Below are 17,690 nucleotides of genomic sequence, written 5' to 3'. Positions count from 1 at the left end.
CTATTTTAAAAATTCCGGTTTACAAAAATTTAATTTAAAATGGAAATTTTTAAATTAAAAAATGGTGAAAAATTAATCCCACCTGCCCTGGGCGCCCCAACAAAGTGGCAAACTCCCTGCCCTATACGGCAAAGCCCTTTTCCCATTCAAAAACCCCAAAATCCTGATAGAAACCTGGATTTGGACTGCAAATCTACTAACCAGAAAATATTCCTTTCGGGAGGGCCCTACGGAGCCTGAAATTTGGCAACTGCGCTACGTGGAATTACTCCACAGATTTCCACCCCAACAATAACAGAACAGGGGCCCCCTCATCCCCAAACCGGGAACTCCCATGTCCATGTTTTTTTCGCTGTCCCCCTCATGGGGTATTTTTTCCCTTTAACCCTCTAGGCGGAATGGCTAAAATCACCCAAAACCCAATACCGGAAAAACCCGGCTATAAAAATTAACTAAATAGAAATCCCGGGAAAGGGGGCCCCCCGGGACCTGGTGTCAGGGCCAGTCAGACCCGGGCAGTGGAGGCTCTGAAAAATTTGGCAAAGATAAACAGAGTTAAACTACCGGCCCAATCTGAAGGAAGGTGTCACCAAGGTGTGAGCAGGGTTTCCTTTAAGAAGGTCAATTTTCCCGAAATACACAGGAAACCGGCCAAAATTTCCCCCCCGGCCAGGGGGGGGGGGGGGGTACTTTGCTAAATCTTTCATTGAGATTTGGGATCCGGTGTTCCCCCCCTTTTCTTTTAAACCCCAAACCCTTCCCTGTGGAAAACAACGGCACACCCCCTGCCGGGAACAGGTGTTGCCGCGCCCCCGACGCCCTTGGAAACTGATTGCCCCCTCTGCTTTGGCCCCTTTGGTGGGTGTGCACGGTTTAAACTTTGTACCCTCATTTTTGGGGAGACTGAAACCACTGAGGGGGGAAATGTGGGGGCAGAAAATTTGTTTTCCTCCCCATTTTTCATCGGTTTAAAAAACCAAACCTATTGGTATAGAAAGCAGCTGTGAAGATCATAAACGCGTTTGTGTGAATGTTCGGGTTAATTTTTTCCGGAGTTTTTTCCCCGACCATGAAAACGGAACACTCCCCCACGGAATTAAAAACCTCGCCCGGGGAAAAAGGGGAGCTGAAAGGGGAACGCCAGGGTTTTAAACCGCTTTCAAAACGTTTTCACCCTTTCGGTTTTTTCTGCTTTATTTTTGTTGCAGCCGTGTCTTTGGGTTTTCCTTTGCGTTTGAAAAGGAAACTAATGACGCTCTTTTTTGGGCTGAGACTTAGTTTTTTAAGACATTTTAAAATAGAGGGTTCCCCCTCTAACACTTTGAGATACAAATGTTTAAAAAGTACCAAAAGTTTTTTTACTTTTAACAAAAAAATGTTGCGAAAATGAAAAACCAAAGGGGCAAATGAGAAAATAATCAAAAAGAACTGAGACGGCAGACAAGTTAAGTTTGCAAAGTTAAATAACCAAAAAGTAAACCCAAAATTTTCGAGTATAAAGGGTTGTTTTTAAAAAACACTTTTATTAAATCCCCTTTTTAAAGAGAAACATTATAGACGTAAACTTTCCCAAATTTAATTGTTCCTAGCTTTGGGATGCCCAAAAAGCAAAAGTTTTCCCTTTATATTGGAAAAAATTGGGCTTCCCTTTATCCTATGTCCAAAGATTTTAAATCGAGCTAGTTTTTAAAAATTCCCCTTTAATTTTTGAATTTAAGGATGCAGTTCTAATTTCTAACAAAATTAAAGAACGAAAAATGAAAAAACTTCACACGGGATATTCTTTAAATTTTAGTACTTATTTTTAATTTTCCAAATTTTCCACAAAAACACATCAACCAGATCTCACTGTAAGCAGCCAAAAAAAAAAACCAAAACCCCTTTTCCCCAACAAGGAAATTTGGGTTTTCGCTTGTCTTCAGTTTCCCCAATACCTCCCCGTAGGAATGCAGTGCACGTGTCCCTCCCCCTACTAGAAAACCCCCCCCAAAGGGGCTTTGCCATCGTTTCCTTCGCAAAATGCCTTTACCCTTTTTGAGGTACAATGTTTCATTTTTTGGGGTACCAGCAAGTTGTTTTTTAAGGGTTTAAAAAATTGAAAAGCCTTTACGTAAACAGTGCCAAAATATCATAGCCCTTCAATGTACTATCAATTACCCCCAAATAATTTTAAAAAAAGGGTTATTTTTTAAAACAAAAAGCAAATTTTTAAATATTATTTTTAAATTACAAAACGTAATAATTTTTAATGGAAAAATATCATATTATACAATAAAACACAACATAAATTTAAAAATTCAAATAAAAAACAAAATTTTAAGTGTCATTGTTATCAACGAAACAAACTCGTGAAAATTTAAAAATTCAAAAATATATTTCCAAATCAATTTTAAAAAAATTGTTAAACCATGATTTTTTAAATGTTTGGGGGGTATTTTTCCCTTGTAAGCTGAAGCAACCCTTTCACTCATCACATTTAAAAAATTTGTCCCCCCGCATGCATTTGCCCGATTTTCGTCCCAAAAACGACCTCTGAGGAAACAGCAAAAGAACCCTTTTGGGAAAATTTAAAAAGGCCCTTTTTCCCCGGAGTGACCCCCCCTGATGTATTTCCAATTTTTAGATTTTACAAGTACTGAGTAAGAAAAGTCCGAACCCGGAAAAGGTTCCCCCAAAACCGGGTTTTTTCTTCCCCGCATGAGCTCTCAGATGAAAAATTCATGGGACATTATGAGCGATGAAACGTACATTTGTAACTTAAAAAGGTTTTTTTTTTTCCGGTAAAGAAACCTGTTTTGAGTCCCCAGATAAATTTTATCAGGACCACGTCGGACAAGCGGACACCTTTTAAACGGGCTCCAAAGTGCATCTCGATGTCGTTTTAGGTTTAACTTCCCGGGGTCTGTAAAGGAAAAACTGTGTACATCTTTAAGGGTTTACCTGCTTGTGAAACCCCCCCGTGATTTAAAATTTCATTTATTTTCGCGGGGAAAAAGGCAAAATGAAAAATTGGTATTTGTTTGGGGTCTTTTCGTTTTTGCGAATTTGAAGTAATAAACGTTTTTGATAAGCGACTTTTTTTGGTTCAGGTGTAATATATTTACGCGGTTAAAATTTTACACACTATCCATCATTGCAAAATGTACCCCCCTTTTTAACAGATACCCTTTTCTGTACCAGGGTTTCCTCGACCTTTTTTCTCTTCCCCCTGTGACCTATTATTGAAACTTTTTTTTTTTTTAGTTCCCTTCTTACGGATCATCCGAAATTCCCCGGGTGGTTTGGGGAAATGTTCCTTTTCCCCCTTTTTTTTTCAAAAACTGAAGTTGCTGCCATCACAAATTTTTCGGGGGTGTTTTTTAAAAATGATATTGAAGTTTAAGATTTTTGAGATAAGAGTTTGCAGAGGCTCAAGATAGTGGTTTTCTTTGTTTTTGAAGTGACATGAATGATGAATCTCTTCAAACCATCACCTATCGGATTACACATACTCACATAGCATAATATGTATAGAATAAAAGAAAGGCCCGGAATCAGATGTCATCATAATATGACATATTATATATATCTGTCTTAAAGCCTCTAAATTATAGAATAAAACCACGTTCTCTGAAAGTTTATAAAAATTAAAACAAGAATTAATACAAATAAAATAGGTAATAAATATCCCAGTTGCCAACACAAAATCGATCGACAGAAATGCCATAATTACCTCAAGGAACCTAAAATATAGCATAACATTTGGTTATTATTTAAAAAAAACATTTTAAAAAGCTGCGTAAAAATGATCTAAGTTATAATCCAGGTCCTATACAGTAAACAATACAGAATACTGCCAGTCTAAATAGAGAAGTCCCGCAACTCCCGACACAAAATGTCCTCAATACCGTCATATTAAAAAGGGCTAATACAAGGGAGTCTGTTTTTAAGGAGTTGTTTTTAAGGAGCTATTTTAAGGAGCTGGCTAACTCCTATTGTGTCTGTTGCCCTCCCCTCTTCTATGAGTATCTTTCCACTCATCCCAGGCCCTAGCTTTACCTAAGGATCTTCCTCCGTTTCCTCATCTGGATCTTCAGGTTCCACAGGTCTGTTAGGGTGATGAGTGGATTAATTAAGCTAATTAATTAATTAGTTATTAATCAATGGACAATGAACTAATTACTTGAACTGTAGTTAAATGACGATTCTAAAATGCTAGACAGAGGTTGAAACAAAACAATGTTACACGAATACAAATATAAAGATAATACAAATCCTGGCTTGATAGCATATGTACTACAAATGGCTGCTCAGTATAATTGCGGCTCTTACTTGGGTTGATTTAGCTGGCGTTCAGCTTCTGCAGCCATCCTCACCATCTCCTCATCGTAAAACTCGTCTAATGTCATGGTAGGTAAGGAGGGATAACCTGCCCCGAATACTCGCTTCTGTAGTTCTGATTTTACCAGGATAAAGGGCTTCATTACCTGGACCAGATTTAGTGTTATCATAAATTTATTATATACATATAATTAGTGGCATCCTCTACAGGGTGAACGATAAAACAGCTTTAATACACAATAATTTCATGGTACAATATGACAACGATAATATGAATTATACACAATGACACAATTTGATTATATAATACTCTTGAAATAACACTGATAATATACCATCATTTAATATTCGAGTTATATTCAGATTTATAAATGAGCAATGTAACCTTAGGTTTAATAATAGGTCTCTGCTTGACTAGGCCGCCTCTCAGTTTCTCCATGTGTTCTAACATTGGTAGCTCACTGTTGATATTGTACAGTTCTTCTTCACACTTCATTACCCACAGTTTTACGAGAGATAGGTAGATTTCTCGCTGAACCTGAGGGGAGATATTATCAATACTTGGGTACCATCAGCCTAACACTTATAATTTAGAAATCCCTGTCTGTATGGCGCAAGCATGCAGAAAGCAATTTAACCCAGTATGTACGTCATAAAACTTTGTGTGAGCTTAAGAACTCTACGATCTGAAGATGTTTTCCTCTCACACTCTTGACGATGATGCTTTAAAACATCTAGATTATACAATATAATTCTTTTTTTAAATTTGTAAGTTCTAAATTGTGAAACTTACTTCTTCCTCTACGTGGGTTCTGTTCTCCATTTCCTCTAATAAAGTCTCTAACCTCTTCTTATCCTGATACTTTTGTATCTTTTCCATCCTGTTAGATTCCTGCACTGGATTAGTCATCCTGTTTGCGTCAAAATTTGTTTTCTGAGGATAAAGACAAAAATAACGTGATGTTGGAAAGGTCTTGTGTTTTCTTTAAAAGTTTAAACGTGCTGTTGTAAAGGTCTTTTCATGTTTTCATAAGTTCAGAAATAACTAAACTAGGCACACCAAAAAAGGATGCGTTTTATTTGAAATATAAATATTCAACTAAATATCCAGTCACGACACACAAACAATATAAAACCTCAGCAAGACCGTACAGTTGGCACAGGTGGTGAAAGTCCTTGAAATACTCTTTAGCAGCTAACACGTGAGCTTTACGGTTCTCAAAGTCGTAGTGCTGCTGGTGGACAAACCCTTGGAATGCGTTTACCAGCATGAACCTAAAGTTTTAAAACTGGTTTAATTGCAAGTCAGCAAACTCAAATATTTGGTTCCGGCTTTATTTTAACCTACGTATATAATAATCGTAACAATATCAATATCATCATATATATTATTGTGAGATAGATCAAAGTTAGGCGGAATTAATAATAACAATTTATAAGTCTTACTTGATAGTTTCTGTTGAGACATCGTCTATTGTTTCATTGTTAGAGAAGAGATGGAGCGTAGCTACAAGGACAGACAATCTCTCCAAGGATATTGTCGTGTCTATAATCAAACCCTGCAGACAGTGGGGTAAGGGTTTCTGGCACGATTCAAGTTTAACTGTGCTGCACTTTTAGTCCCCGTTCTCAAATAAAAGTTAAACTTAAATGAAAATAATAAACCAAACAACCATCTAATAAATCATTCAAATAAAAGTTGACAGCATTATATAAGAAAATGTTTACACTTCACCTTATATTCCTGTGAAATTCTGGCATCATGATTCTCAATCAGCTGAATATTCTTCCGAACATCGGTCAGCAATTCTCCGAGTGATTGTTCATCAGTTGCTTTGTTGCCGACAGTTGCTAAACTCATTCCACAAAATATCTCATATAATACAAGGTGTCATGTTCTACCTTTGGAAGTATTTCGTTATCTTATCCTGGGCGTTATTGAAATTTCAAGATGCCTTAGTAGTTAGTAAATGCTATCACAGAAGGATCTAGATGCGTTATTTTTCCAAGTTCCATTTCGTGAAACACTTTATTTATGCAACAATTAACAATTATTTACAAATCAATTGAGGCAGAGCATAGGAATGCATAACACGTCCTAGTAGTACAGTAGTACACTAACACGCCAATAACTACACCACCTTTCTCAAAGAGCGAATAAATAAATTGTACTTTCAACAATGTCTCCAGAATCCAGGTTTGATTTTATTATCATTATGTTATAGATAAAAAAGAGTGTAATAATTTAGATTTAAAAGAATTACTTAAAAAATCAAACTGCTGTCGTAAGAAATTTAATTAAAACTGTGACAATAAGTTAATTCTAAAGCTAAACCCCTAATTAAAAAAGAACCGGTGAGCAATTGTGGAAAACTATTACACTGATTTCAATTTTTTAGATTTACTCTTTTTAAACTTGTCACTTGTTTTCGTCTTAGTTTTCTTCGAAGATTTGGTTTCTTCATCAGATAGTGAACTATTACTACGCTTCTTTTTGTTCTTCTTTTTATTCTTCTTTTTATGTTCCATAATAACACTCATCACATTATCAGCATCCATGAACTCAGAGTCAGCGCCACCAATCATTCCCTCAGCTTCCATTTCCTCATCACTTTCAGCCACGTCAAGGTCTTCCCATTCATCTTCCTGAGCTCCTCCTGCAACATTTGAACCAACTTTTTCCTCACCGTCTTCTTCGTCAGATCCTTGGATACTTTCCCCATCAGAATTTAGATTCTCCCAAAGAAACTTTTCGTAAGCCTTGTCGTTGACTTGGACAGTTCCACAGTCCTCATCATCATCAATATCTCCGTAGCTGAAATCAGATCCTGAATCTGACTCATCACCGTCATCCTCATCATCACCCTCTGATTTCTTTTTCTTCTTGTCTTCTTTAGTAGTGGATGTTGAAGCAAACTTGATATCATCAGCAAAGTCCAGAGCATCAGTTTCAGTTGCAGTATCTTCCTTTTCATCCGTATCCTCAACCTTAGCACTGATCTTCTGAGCTTTGAAGTATTCGAAGAAAAACCTTTCATCAGCACTTACTTTGCTGGCTTTTTGTTCTTTGAACTCTGACGAATACACTTGAGGCTGATTAGAATCGACCTGGTTTCTGGAGTAAAATTTCTTGTTAGACGCTTTAACTCCACTCTTAGGATTTTTGAATACAAATTTGTCGAGAAACTTGATCCTGGTAAAATCGTTAAACGGATCTCCACTGTATGATACTTCTCCGTCAACGAGAAGGGAGGAAACAAACTCGTTAACAGAAGGATGAAAGTTCCTTGACAACAGACTGAACTCCCACAAGTCTTGTCTATCTGCGTTGGAGTACAGTGGATTTCTTATTGCTGCACTGTAGGAGTCTGACTTTGGAGGTTTACTTTCAGATTGTTCCAGGTCACTGTCCTTGGGGTTTTTGTCGGTGGGTTCGATGTTACTCGTAGAATTCTTATTTGCCTCGGATATTGTGTACAAAGATGCACATGCAAGAAAGGGTTCATCAAGATTGGAAACTTGCAATAATCTTCGGGAAATAGCCACTTTCCTGGCAACTGATGAGTCTCGTTTTAGTGACTTGTAAATGAGGTTGAGAAGGAATGATTTCTTTGACGATGTGCTGATCGAGGAATCTACCAGCTTTGCGTACAGGGCCTGAAACGGAAATTCGGTTTAACTTACTAACTTATAGTTTAAAATTCTAAGTCCTAAATTTAAAAAAATTAAACAATGCAAGACTTGCTAAAATATAAACTTCAGTAGGCAAACCTGGTAATATCTGTTGCAAATGTCTGATTTGCTCCCTGAGACCTGATACAACAGCATGAGCGCCTGGATAGACACGTTGAAGTTATCACTATACACCAACTTGAACAAGGTATCAACGTTATCTCCAGTGATGGCGTCTTGTGAGGCAGTATAAGGGTAGGCTCTGTTAACACCAGTGAGAAGCCCACCCAACATTCTAGTATCCACATTTGTGTTGTCTATTGACTCTTTGAAGAACTTGAAATAGATCTCGATAAGATGAGCAGCAAATGCACTGTCCTCAGGTGTTAGCTGCAGCTGATTGAGAAAACATATGGAGTAGTATTGAGCTTTTTCTGCTATGTTAGGTCGAAATAATACTCGCTCTACTTCTGAGGCGACTACCTTTTTCATACTTGGGTGATTTTGAAGAAGCTTGGTGAGAATGTAAATTATTTTAGAGGCTAATTTATTGTCCGGGTCACCAATTTTGTTTACAAGAATTGCCAACAATTCCTGTTCTTTTTCAGGCTTTTCGTTTAGCATATGAGAAACCAAATTACAGAGTTTAGTCCTAATAGCCACTTCGTTATCATTCAAGTGGGTTTTGATGACATCCAAATATTCTGAATAACAAGACTTTAATTTGTCTTCAACTAGCCATCCTAAGACAGTCACATTGATTGTCTCTCCTGTCAGAGCTGAGAAATCATGCTGTTCAAATGTGAACAACTTTCTGTTTTCTGGTAGGATAGTACTAAGGAACATTTCTTTCAGGGTGTCGATAGACTGGATGGCCATTCTCTTACTTTTCTTCTTTGCCATTCCCAACAAAGCGTCCAAAGATTTGATATGATGAACAGGAGATTCTTGAAGTAATAGGCAGTGGGCAGATACCTGATAGATTGCAAACGTTAGAGATATGCTAACTGATCATATATACTTGATGTCAACAAGCTAAATTAGAATCACAGCTGCAATTCTTGTCCAACTGTCAGACACGATCTTAAGCAGTCACAAAATTTATGAAACTTGCATAAAACTTCAAGAATCGAATACAAATCGAATACAATACAATATATTAAAAATTTGAAGTGTCTTTACTTTGTCATTTATTGTACCACTTGTGAAAATCGTTTGCATCCACTGTTGATCTGATGCCTGATGCTTATCTCTTAGCTCTGAGCTGAGCTCAACCTGAAATTTTGCTTTAATATTTACATTCATCCCATAAATACTCCATCATGTACATAATATATCAGAATGAAGTATGAATTTCAATGTCCAATTTTAAATCTCGATTTAAACAGAAATATTGTAATTTATAATTATGACACAATACACATGACCAACCAGACAGAACTTATGCTTAGATCAATATTTTCTTACAAAAAAGGAACCAGTATCATCTCAGGTTAGGAATCAGTAATTATAATATATTTGGTGCCAAAAAACCTCGTTTTTCCAGAGTTGCTCAGCATAACGTTTCCATTTCTCAATGCCAGTATAGAGTACATCTGCTTTTTTCACTGGAACATTTGTGTACCTGAGTATTAAAATGTTGTAAGTTTTCAAAAATTTGTAATCAAGCTGCAAAAACATCAATTTGAAACTTTAATAGGATCCCTGAGGTACCTGGAAGATATGATTGGGTCAAACGCTTCAATATAATCCAGTTTTAACGGGCATTTTCTGTAAAAAATAACATTATTTTAAATTTGCTGTCCTTACATTAGTAATATTGGGAAGAAAATCTTACCAGGGTTCATTGGCTTTAAAAATTAGCCGATCGTGTGGGGGAGGATTGGATGGAACAACAGGGCAGATTTTAGGGGTAACCCTCTTATCAATTTCCTCCTTGCTCTCTTCAGATGATACTGTAGGTTTGCCCTTGGCCTTGGACTTCTTAACAGTTTTCATGCCATTAGATTTCATGAATGTAATAAGTTCAGCGACGTTGAAATCTGAATCTCCACCATCAACCACTAATTCTTTTTCATTATCGGACACATTATGTAGCATGTCATAATCCTCTTGTGTCCCACCAAGGTCGATGACATCTTTGAGCATCAATTCCTGTCAACTGAGCACTTAAGTCCCTTATTAGCACAAATATATCTCTCGCATCATTTCAGTGTCAATGTTTAAACTAAACTCACAACGCTCTTAAAATTAAATACATTTATTTGAAAGAATATTATTAGTTCCACATATTCTCCCTAACTATCCCAGTTCATCCGATCGTGCTAGTATAAAAGACAAAATGTATCTTACGCATATTAAATATTAGCACGATCAGTGATAGTGGCTGAAATATACATTTGCTTGTTATACGTAACAGATAGATAATAACATTTACAGAAGAGTAAAAATGTCAAATGACAACATGTACTTTTTCATCATCCGGTCGGAGTTGGGCCTCAGAAATGAACCCGTTTCTTACTGATTACGAAGTCAATGTTGTGGACTGCTAGATCTAACCTGTTTCTTACTGATCACGAAAGTCACTTTGACTGATAGATCTAACCTATTTCTTACTGATCGCGTAAGTGATTGTTGCGGCCGGAGGATTGTTTTCCGGTCACCGGATTGATTAATATTTAATGTTAGCAAATGAATCCGTTTCTTGCTGATCACGAGTGTTGATAGTAATCTCGTTAAACATTTATACTTCATTTGTAATCTCCGTAATCATTTCTAAAGAAATTGTCTTTATTATTTAGTACAAATTATTGTTATGTAACGAATTGTTTTAGCATCATGACAAATCGATTTGAAAATTATTACATGCAATTTCAAATTGTAAAAACTAACTCTACTATAATTCTAGAATAATCTTTGTACATTTACGACCGTCCACGTGAAAGTTGTTAAAACGACATTATTATCGGTTTTGGGTAATTATACTTGTGTTAATTATACGTTGTGTTCATTGCGAGCTATATTTAATGGCTGTATACTCGTCGTGAAAGAAATTTTATATGCGATAAAAACTGACTAAAAAGAATACTATAAGCTTCCCTTTGTGTGGACCACGGCTTTTTATGTTGCTATTAAAATATACAGAAGAATACTTATATTATTATGTAATCCCGTTGGTAAATCTAATTGTATCCAATCGTTGGATTTTAAAAATTTTCAAATTTCTTATTGTACCTACAATTCTCAGTCTTTCAGATTTCCACGTCTAAAAAACTTCTTGGAATATACATAAACCCTCAATAGAAACCAACATCGCACACGAGTACTGTAAAACCCGGGTTAACTACGACCTATTGTCAGCAACTGCGCGCGCGCACACGTACCATCCTTATGTGTGCTGATCTGTATTGCCTATTCCTACTTGTGAAACAAGCGCGTCACGCAGTACGCGTGGCACAGGCTATGTGAAACTTCTGAGTCATCAACTTCTTTCGGAACCCCTTCAAGGACATCGTCGAAGGGATACGAACACTGCATCCTCCCTTAGACATATATTGACATTTAACGGTGATACTCGTAGAAATATGTTGTTGACCTACGTTGCATGCCACTTTGTGCGCGTGAGCGCGCGCCGCCGGAAGGCGGAAAATATCTTTGATATTTGGATACGAATACATATATCAGAAATATTTTTTCTTGAGTGACGATGTCAATCCTACGCATTTCGCGATCTGCTTAAGATCTGTGGGGTTTTTTGCGATAAGCCTTATCTTGATGCGCCACGACCCATAGTGCAGCGCGCCTACAATATTTGTTCCAATGAGGTTCCAAAACGCGCTCGTACCTGTTAGGATATAAACCACAAATGACATCCTTCGGAGGACACGGAGCTTGACGTCAGCATGAGCAATTCCAGGAAATTCACAAATTCATGCTGGATAGACATATTTGGAAAAAAACATCTCTGTTCGGACGTTGACGCCGCCCCTAATTCTAGTCTAGTCGGATAATTAAATTCCTTAACGGTGGATAACTCGTAAAATATTTGTTCCATTTTCCATTTTACCGCTGACGCGTCCAATTCAGGGCGCGCGTCCCTGGTAGGTAATAAACCTACAAGATCAAAGATAAGTCGAGTAATTATATTTTGCACTCAGTTGAAGCCATGCCCCTCAACTCCTCAGTGAATTACATAGAAGTCCTGTCATAGCAAAAAACTGCATGTACAATGGAATTTGATTGGATCTATCTAAAGCGTTTGACACGATCTCACATGAAAAACACTTAATAAAACTAGACAACATGGAATACGTGAAACCCAATAACTCATCGTAGTTAGCTCTCTAATAGATATCACTATGCTCTGTAATGGCGAAGATCGACAAGCTGCTGTTCTCTTTGGAGTTCCCCAAGGCTTTCTTTTCTCGGACCCTTGCTATTTATAATATTTGTAACGGACTTATTTAGAACATCTGATCTGGGCAAGTTCATAACTAAATTGCAGATGACACAAACATATTCGTAGTAATGATGTAAAAAAAACTGTATAGAAAGAGCAAACGAAATTCTCCGTTTTACACCAGTACATAGATAATAGCAATCTAATACATATAAAATATAAAGAAATGCTGCTACATCACTTCAAACTGTCACGTACCGCTACTGATAAAGAGGCAGTTTAACGATCAGAATATATTCTAACTCTGAATAATACGTAATACAGCAAGTTATAGAGACCAGTTTTTAGGTTTATTTATGACGATAGCTAAAATGGAGTGTCCAAATAAGAAGATACAACAACAAATTTCAATGAAAAACAACAATGTTCTTTAGTATCAATTAAAGCAGACAAAAGAATATTTTCTATATAAATATTACTAGCGACGAACTTATTAGATCAGTATATTAGGGGACATGGAGTAGCAAGAGATTTGACTAAAGGATATACTTTTACAAAGATACGTACGAGGAAGAATCCAGGTGTGATACAGGATCGGAGAGTGTCAAGACCAAAAGTTACGCACCCACCTTTTGCGCCTGAGTTCTTGGTTGGATAGAAATTTATGCAAACTTGGTCGTTTATACCTCCAAGTCCCTTTCTTAAAAAGAAGTAGTATTAACTATGTCTAGAGTTTAGCATTCTTTCAATAATAACAATATCCAATAAACTCAATATCAATACCAGATAAACCTACCGACTAAATTATTAAATATCATCAATTTAATTCTTCGATAAAAAATTTTATAATTTAAGATATTTAGTAACTAAAAACATACAACAGATGGTTTTTTTTTTTTTTTTTTTTTTTTTTTTTTTTTTTTTTTTTTTTTTTTTTTTTAGCGCGACACCCACTGAACACCGTCATATAGAGGTTGCGACCACCACTTGGGGAGCTTCCTACTGGAACCTACATCGCATTAAGCCCCTTCCCTGAGGGCCACTGGATGATAATACCTGCCAGGTATCAGCCAATCGGGGGTTGCACTCCTAGAGATTTTACTAACTTGGTCCTAGGGAAGTTCTGGTGTTACCCTGCGCTCAAACACCATGAAAGGATGACCCCGTGTGCTTATAATGCTGGCTCTTTAGACCGGTGAACGAGGTTTGCTGAAAGGCGGTTGCGGTGTGCTAACGTAGATAGGTGTTGTGTGGGGAACTGTAATTGATACATATCTCCTTTTGGTGCCTGAGCTAAAACGTGAGGTTTGTGACGCTCACGTGAGGTGGACTCTCACTCAGTCCAGAAATAACGGACATGGGATCCATATTTACGACACAGGAAATACTGTTCTGATCCAGGGCCAATTCTGCCATTATCACACATTACACACCGGTTGGAGTGTAACTGTGATGGTAACTACTATACATTACTCCCATAAAACTCCCACAATTAGCGATACTCCCATTGCACTCCCACATTGTAACGATACTCCCCATTACACTCCCACAATGTAGCGATACTCCCAAACACTCCAACATTGTAGCATACTCCAAATCACTCCGCACCAATGTAGCGATACTCCCATTACACTCCCATATTGTAGCGATACTCCCATTACACACCCACATGTAGCGATACTCCCATTCACCCCATATTGTAGCGACTCCCGTTAAAACTCCCACATTGTAGCGATACTCCATTACACTCCCACTTGGTAAGCTGATACTCCATTACAATCCCATAATAGTAGCGATGACTCCCTATTACACCCATATTGTAGCGATACTCCCATTACACTCCCACAATGAAGCGATTACTCCCATTACACTCCCATAGTTGTTATCGATACTCCCCATTACACTCCCACATAGTACGATACTCCATTACACTCCCAGATGTAGCGATACACCCATACACTCCCACATTGTAGCGATACTCCCATTACACTCTCCGAGGGGGGCGGCAAATTTGCAAACAGGGGGGCTGCAAAAACCCAGCGGGCTAATTAAGTAGAACTGCAAGCAGAACGTCTAATATTATCAATGGTTTATATCCGTTAGGCTTGTCATGATCGAAATACCGCTCCGCGCGTGAGTAGTGTCAAGTGGGAGAGACCAGGTGAGTGTTATTGGTACTACGGGAAGCCATTCTGTGCGCGCACCCGCTGTTTATGACTGCGCGCCAATCTTTGCATATATCTGGGCGTTAGTCGATTCGATGCCGTAAGTCCTGGTTACATAAGGGCGCCACTAGCAGCTGTCGGCTCAAAGTAGACCCGAGAGCTGGCTATACAAGGCCCACATGGCTTTTGCTATAGCCTCTTGAGTTAAACTGTTGATTCATACCACCATGCATTGGCGAGTCCACTCGCAGCACTAGATTCTTTTATAGACACTAATGCTTCCTCGCCACATAGTGCAATGCGGACAGACAAGAGCCCTGAAGAACAGTAAAACCTGACAAGGATTACCTCACCCAACAGATGGTTAAAAAGCCCCAAAATCGATTTAAAGATTATTCTGTCTATAGAACAATCATGATAGTAATAGTAAGTTGCGCCGATGCAATTAGACTTGATAACTGCAATTTAAAATTGTTGGATCCAAGATCTGTTAAGTCTGCTTGCCTTGCTTGTTATAATAGTGCTTTTTTCCTCAGTTTTTATCAAGCTAATGGACGTTTCTAAATCAATGCTGAAGTAAAAAATTTTTTAGAACAGCGTCAAAGCTGGCTGCATAACAAAAAGGTATTTGATTTATTTAGGGAGAATAACCGAGACACGTTCACGGTTTGAAATGTGATAGTCTCATAAGGAGTAGGGCATGGTACTTGATAATCTTGAAAATCTAAGATGCAGGAATATTTGTACAAGTTTTATCCGTATTATTTTAATCTAATTAAAAATGGGTTTTTGTATGTTTTCCTTTTCAAAGTGTTTATTGGTCCCAGTTTTGCATACCGTATGGTCTAAGTATTGCACATGTGGATTGTTATCTAAATATAGTCCAGTCGCCAAAAGATCCTATACATGCTTCTGTGTGATAAAAGACTATCATTGACGGGGTTTATATTTTGGGGGGGGGGGGGGTGATTTTTTCTTTTTGAGGACAACAGCCCCACACCCGTAAACCGGTACCTGAATGTATTCAAAAAGAGCATTTATATATTTTCAAAAAATAGTTCAGAGGTATCGTAGTGCCGCAGGTCTGCATATTGGCACCAGTCAAAAATAAAAAAGAACGCAGTGTTTTTACGGATGTAGTGCATTGGCAATACCCAATTATTACTTACTAGCTATCACACACCTAAGAATTTTTATATCTTTGGTAATCCTTGACTTTAGTAAAACCTACCAATGATGAATATTGATCAAGAATCACTAGCCGGATAGCAAATGGTCTGTCCGTGCACAGGTTCATCAATATTCAGAGGCAGGTAAATGTAGTATGCACATTGGACCTTTGATATGAAGTAATTACATTCATGTAAATCGTGAGACATGTTTAAGTACTAAGTAGGCTTTTATGAGAGTTGCTTCTCTATATGGGTCCTGATATAAGATATTAGTGTCATACAGCATAAAGTAACAAAGTTCATCTCACTGTCTGAAACATTTTTACTATATCGTTCAAATACAATAGGAAGAGTAACGGCCCTAGAATTGACCCTTGAGGTACTCCCAAAATTCACGTCCATTGTTTCTGATGGTACATGCGTATACAGTACATACTGCTTTCTGTTAGTCAAATAGCTATTTAGTCAGGTAAGTGCTGTGCCCCTAATACCGGTGATGAATTTAATTGCATAAAAGAATATCGTTGATCAAGGGTATCCGAAGGCTTTGCTCCAAGTCATGCATATCCCTAGTACATGTTTTATTTGCTTTGCAGAGACTAGTACGGAGGTCTATAGATTTGTCAGAGCATGGGTGGATATAATGGCCTATTCCAATCAAACTTGTAGTCCTGTAGTACAACCTTGTAGATGTGAAGAAAAAAAATGTGAATAAGGCGTTGTTAAATAACCTCTCGAATATCTGATCCAAATAAAGGTAAATTGATACAGCCGATAATTTTCAGCATTCTTTATTGTCTTTCTTGTAAATGAAATAACTTTACCTGTTTTATAAAAATACTTGGGAATGAACCACTTTGTAATACAATGTGTTGAAAGCCTAGCAAAAGTACCTGCAATGATTTTGCCGTTTTATACAACAACTACAGGTTGTCAATGGCCTTACCCATTTGAAAATCTCGGAACACCTCTTAAAATTTTCTCTTCATTAGTTTTCTTCCAGGTATATGGATCTATACCGTAATATAGACATAAACTGACAATGAATTCAACTGGTTCCAGAGAAAAACTAGTGTTTTGACAGTACATTTTTAATTGGAGATTACTCAAGCTAGATTTAAATTCACAGAATTTGTTACAATAATTCGTCTGCAAGTAACTCTCTGGAGCCACTATGACGAAAAACGTCTTTACATCAGAATAATTTTGCACGGAGTTCCATTATAATTTCCAGGTCTTTTTTGAGTTCATGCTTGTACTGATCTCAATTTTGAGTAAAGCACAGATCCTATGCCATCTTTATTGAGCTCTTGAAAACTGTCGAATTCCTAGTATATATGTGCTGTTGGATCCGCCATCAGGTAGTTTAATGTACAAGGTCTTCTTCCATTCGAAATACAACCAGGCTTTCTTGTCGATGAGTTAATATGCCCTAGGGTGATCCAAGGTTGGTTATGCTATTACGTTAGTGGTTCAAGAGTGAGCAGTTTGCAAGACAAATCTATCTTTCTTGAAATAACTCACGTAAAGATCAAATGTGTTCAGCTGTGGAGTGGAACCTATCTTAATCGTTTTCTATGTCAAAACAGAGCTTCTCTGAAGTTAGCATTACTATATCTAGTGTATAGTAATTTTGTACTGATGAATTCAGGTTTGGCACAGAGTCAGGGGACAGTACAATAAGAGTATATAGGGTGATGGTGGAGATCTGGTTCAATAGAGCTCTTGTGGGTTTTTATCTTTTGGTTAACTTTCTGTGATTGGACTCGGTATTTTCGTCCCAGCCGAGTGGGACGATGCTTGCTCGCCAGTTAAGCTATACGCAGTAGATGACACTAATTTTCTACCAACCACAAAATATTAAATATAAAAAGTGTCCAGTAGCGCAAAGCGATAATTGATAATATATCGACGCCGGTCCGTCGTGGTGAGAGTTATCTGAACCAACAGCAAGCCCCTACG

The 17,690-nt window shown here is 37.5% G+C and overlaps 3 protein-coding genes across 3 annotated transcripts in view; all 3 read right to left on the bottom strand.

Annotated features, from left to right (window-relative positions):
• LOC134815205 (uncharacterized) overlaps positions 1-17,690 on the bottom strand; it is a 95,069-nt gene that overhangs the window by 52,924 nt on the left and 24,455 nt on the right. The window lies entirely within an intron of this gene.
• Positions 3,610-17,690, bottom strand: part of LOC134815202 (immunoglobulin-binding protein 1-like) — a 52,296-nt gene continuing 38,215 nt past the window's right edge. The window contains exons 2-8 of the mRNA XM_063823714.1: positions 6,056-6,222; positions 5,767-5,879; positions 5,457-5,595; positions 5,114-5,254; positions 4,706-4,858; positions 4,312-4,466; positions 3,610-4,087 (exon numbers count right to left, since the gene is read on the bottom strand). Coding sequence (XP_063679784.1) covers positions 4,039-4,087; positions 4,312-4,466; positions 4,706-4,858; positions 5,114-5,254; positions 5,457-5,595; positions 5,767-5,879; positions 6,056-6,181 — 876 coding nt within the window. The 5' untranslated portion in view covers positions 6,182-6,222 and the 3' untranslated portion in view covers positions 3,610-4,038. The remainder of the gene's footprint in view (positions 4,088-4,311; positions 4,467-4,705; positions 4,859-5,113; positions 5,255-5,456; positions 5,596-5,766; positions 5,880-6,055; positions 6,223-17,690) is intronic.
• On the bottom strand, positions 6,463-10,140 carry LOC134815635 (CCAAT/enhancer-binding protein zeta-like). Its single transcript, XM_063824183.1, has 5 exons — positions 9,830-10,140; positions 9,526-9,616; positions 9,175-9,267; positions 8,092-8,967; positions 6,463-7,977 (listed from the first exon to the last, which is right to left on the bottom strand). Exons 1-5 carry the CDS (start codon positions 10,138-10,140, stop codon positions 6,697-6,699), a joined length of 2,652 nt encoding a protein of 883 aa, XP_063680253.1. The 3' UTR covers positions 6,463-6,696.

The sequence above is a fragment of the Bolinopsis microptera genome, chromosome 5 (genome assembly GCF_026151205.1).
Source record: "Bolinopsis microptera isolate Bmic1 chromosome 5, MBARI_Bmic_1.0, whole genome shotgun sequence".
In the NCBI taxonomy this organism is placed as follows: Eukaryota; Metazoa; Ctenophora; class Tentaculata; order Lobata; family Bolinopsidae; genus Bolinopsis; species Bolinopsis microptera.
Note: the sequence above shows the minus strand (reverse complement) of the source record. Positions and strands in the feature narration are given on the sequence as shown.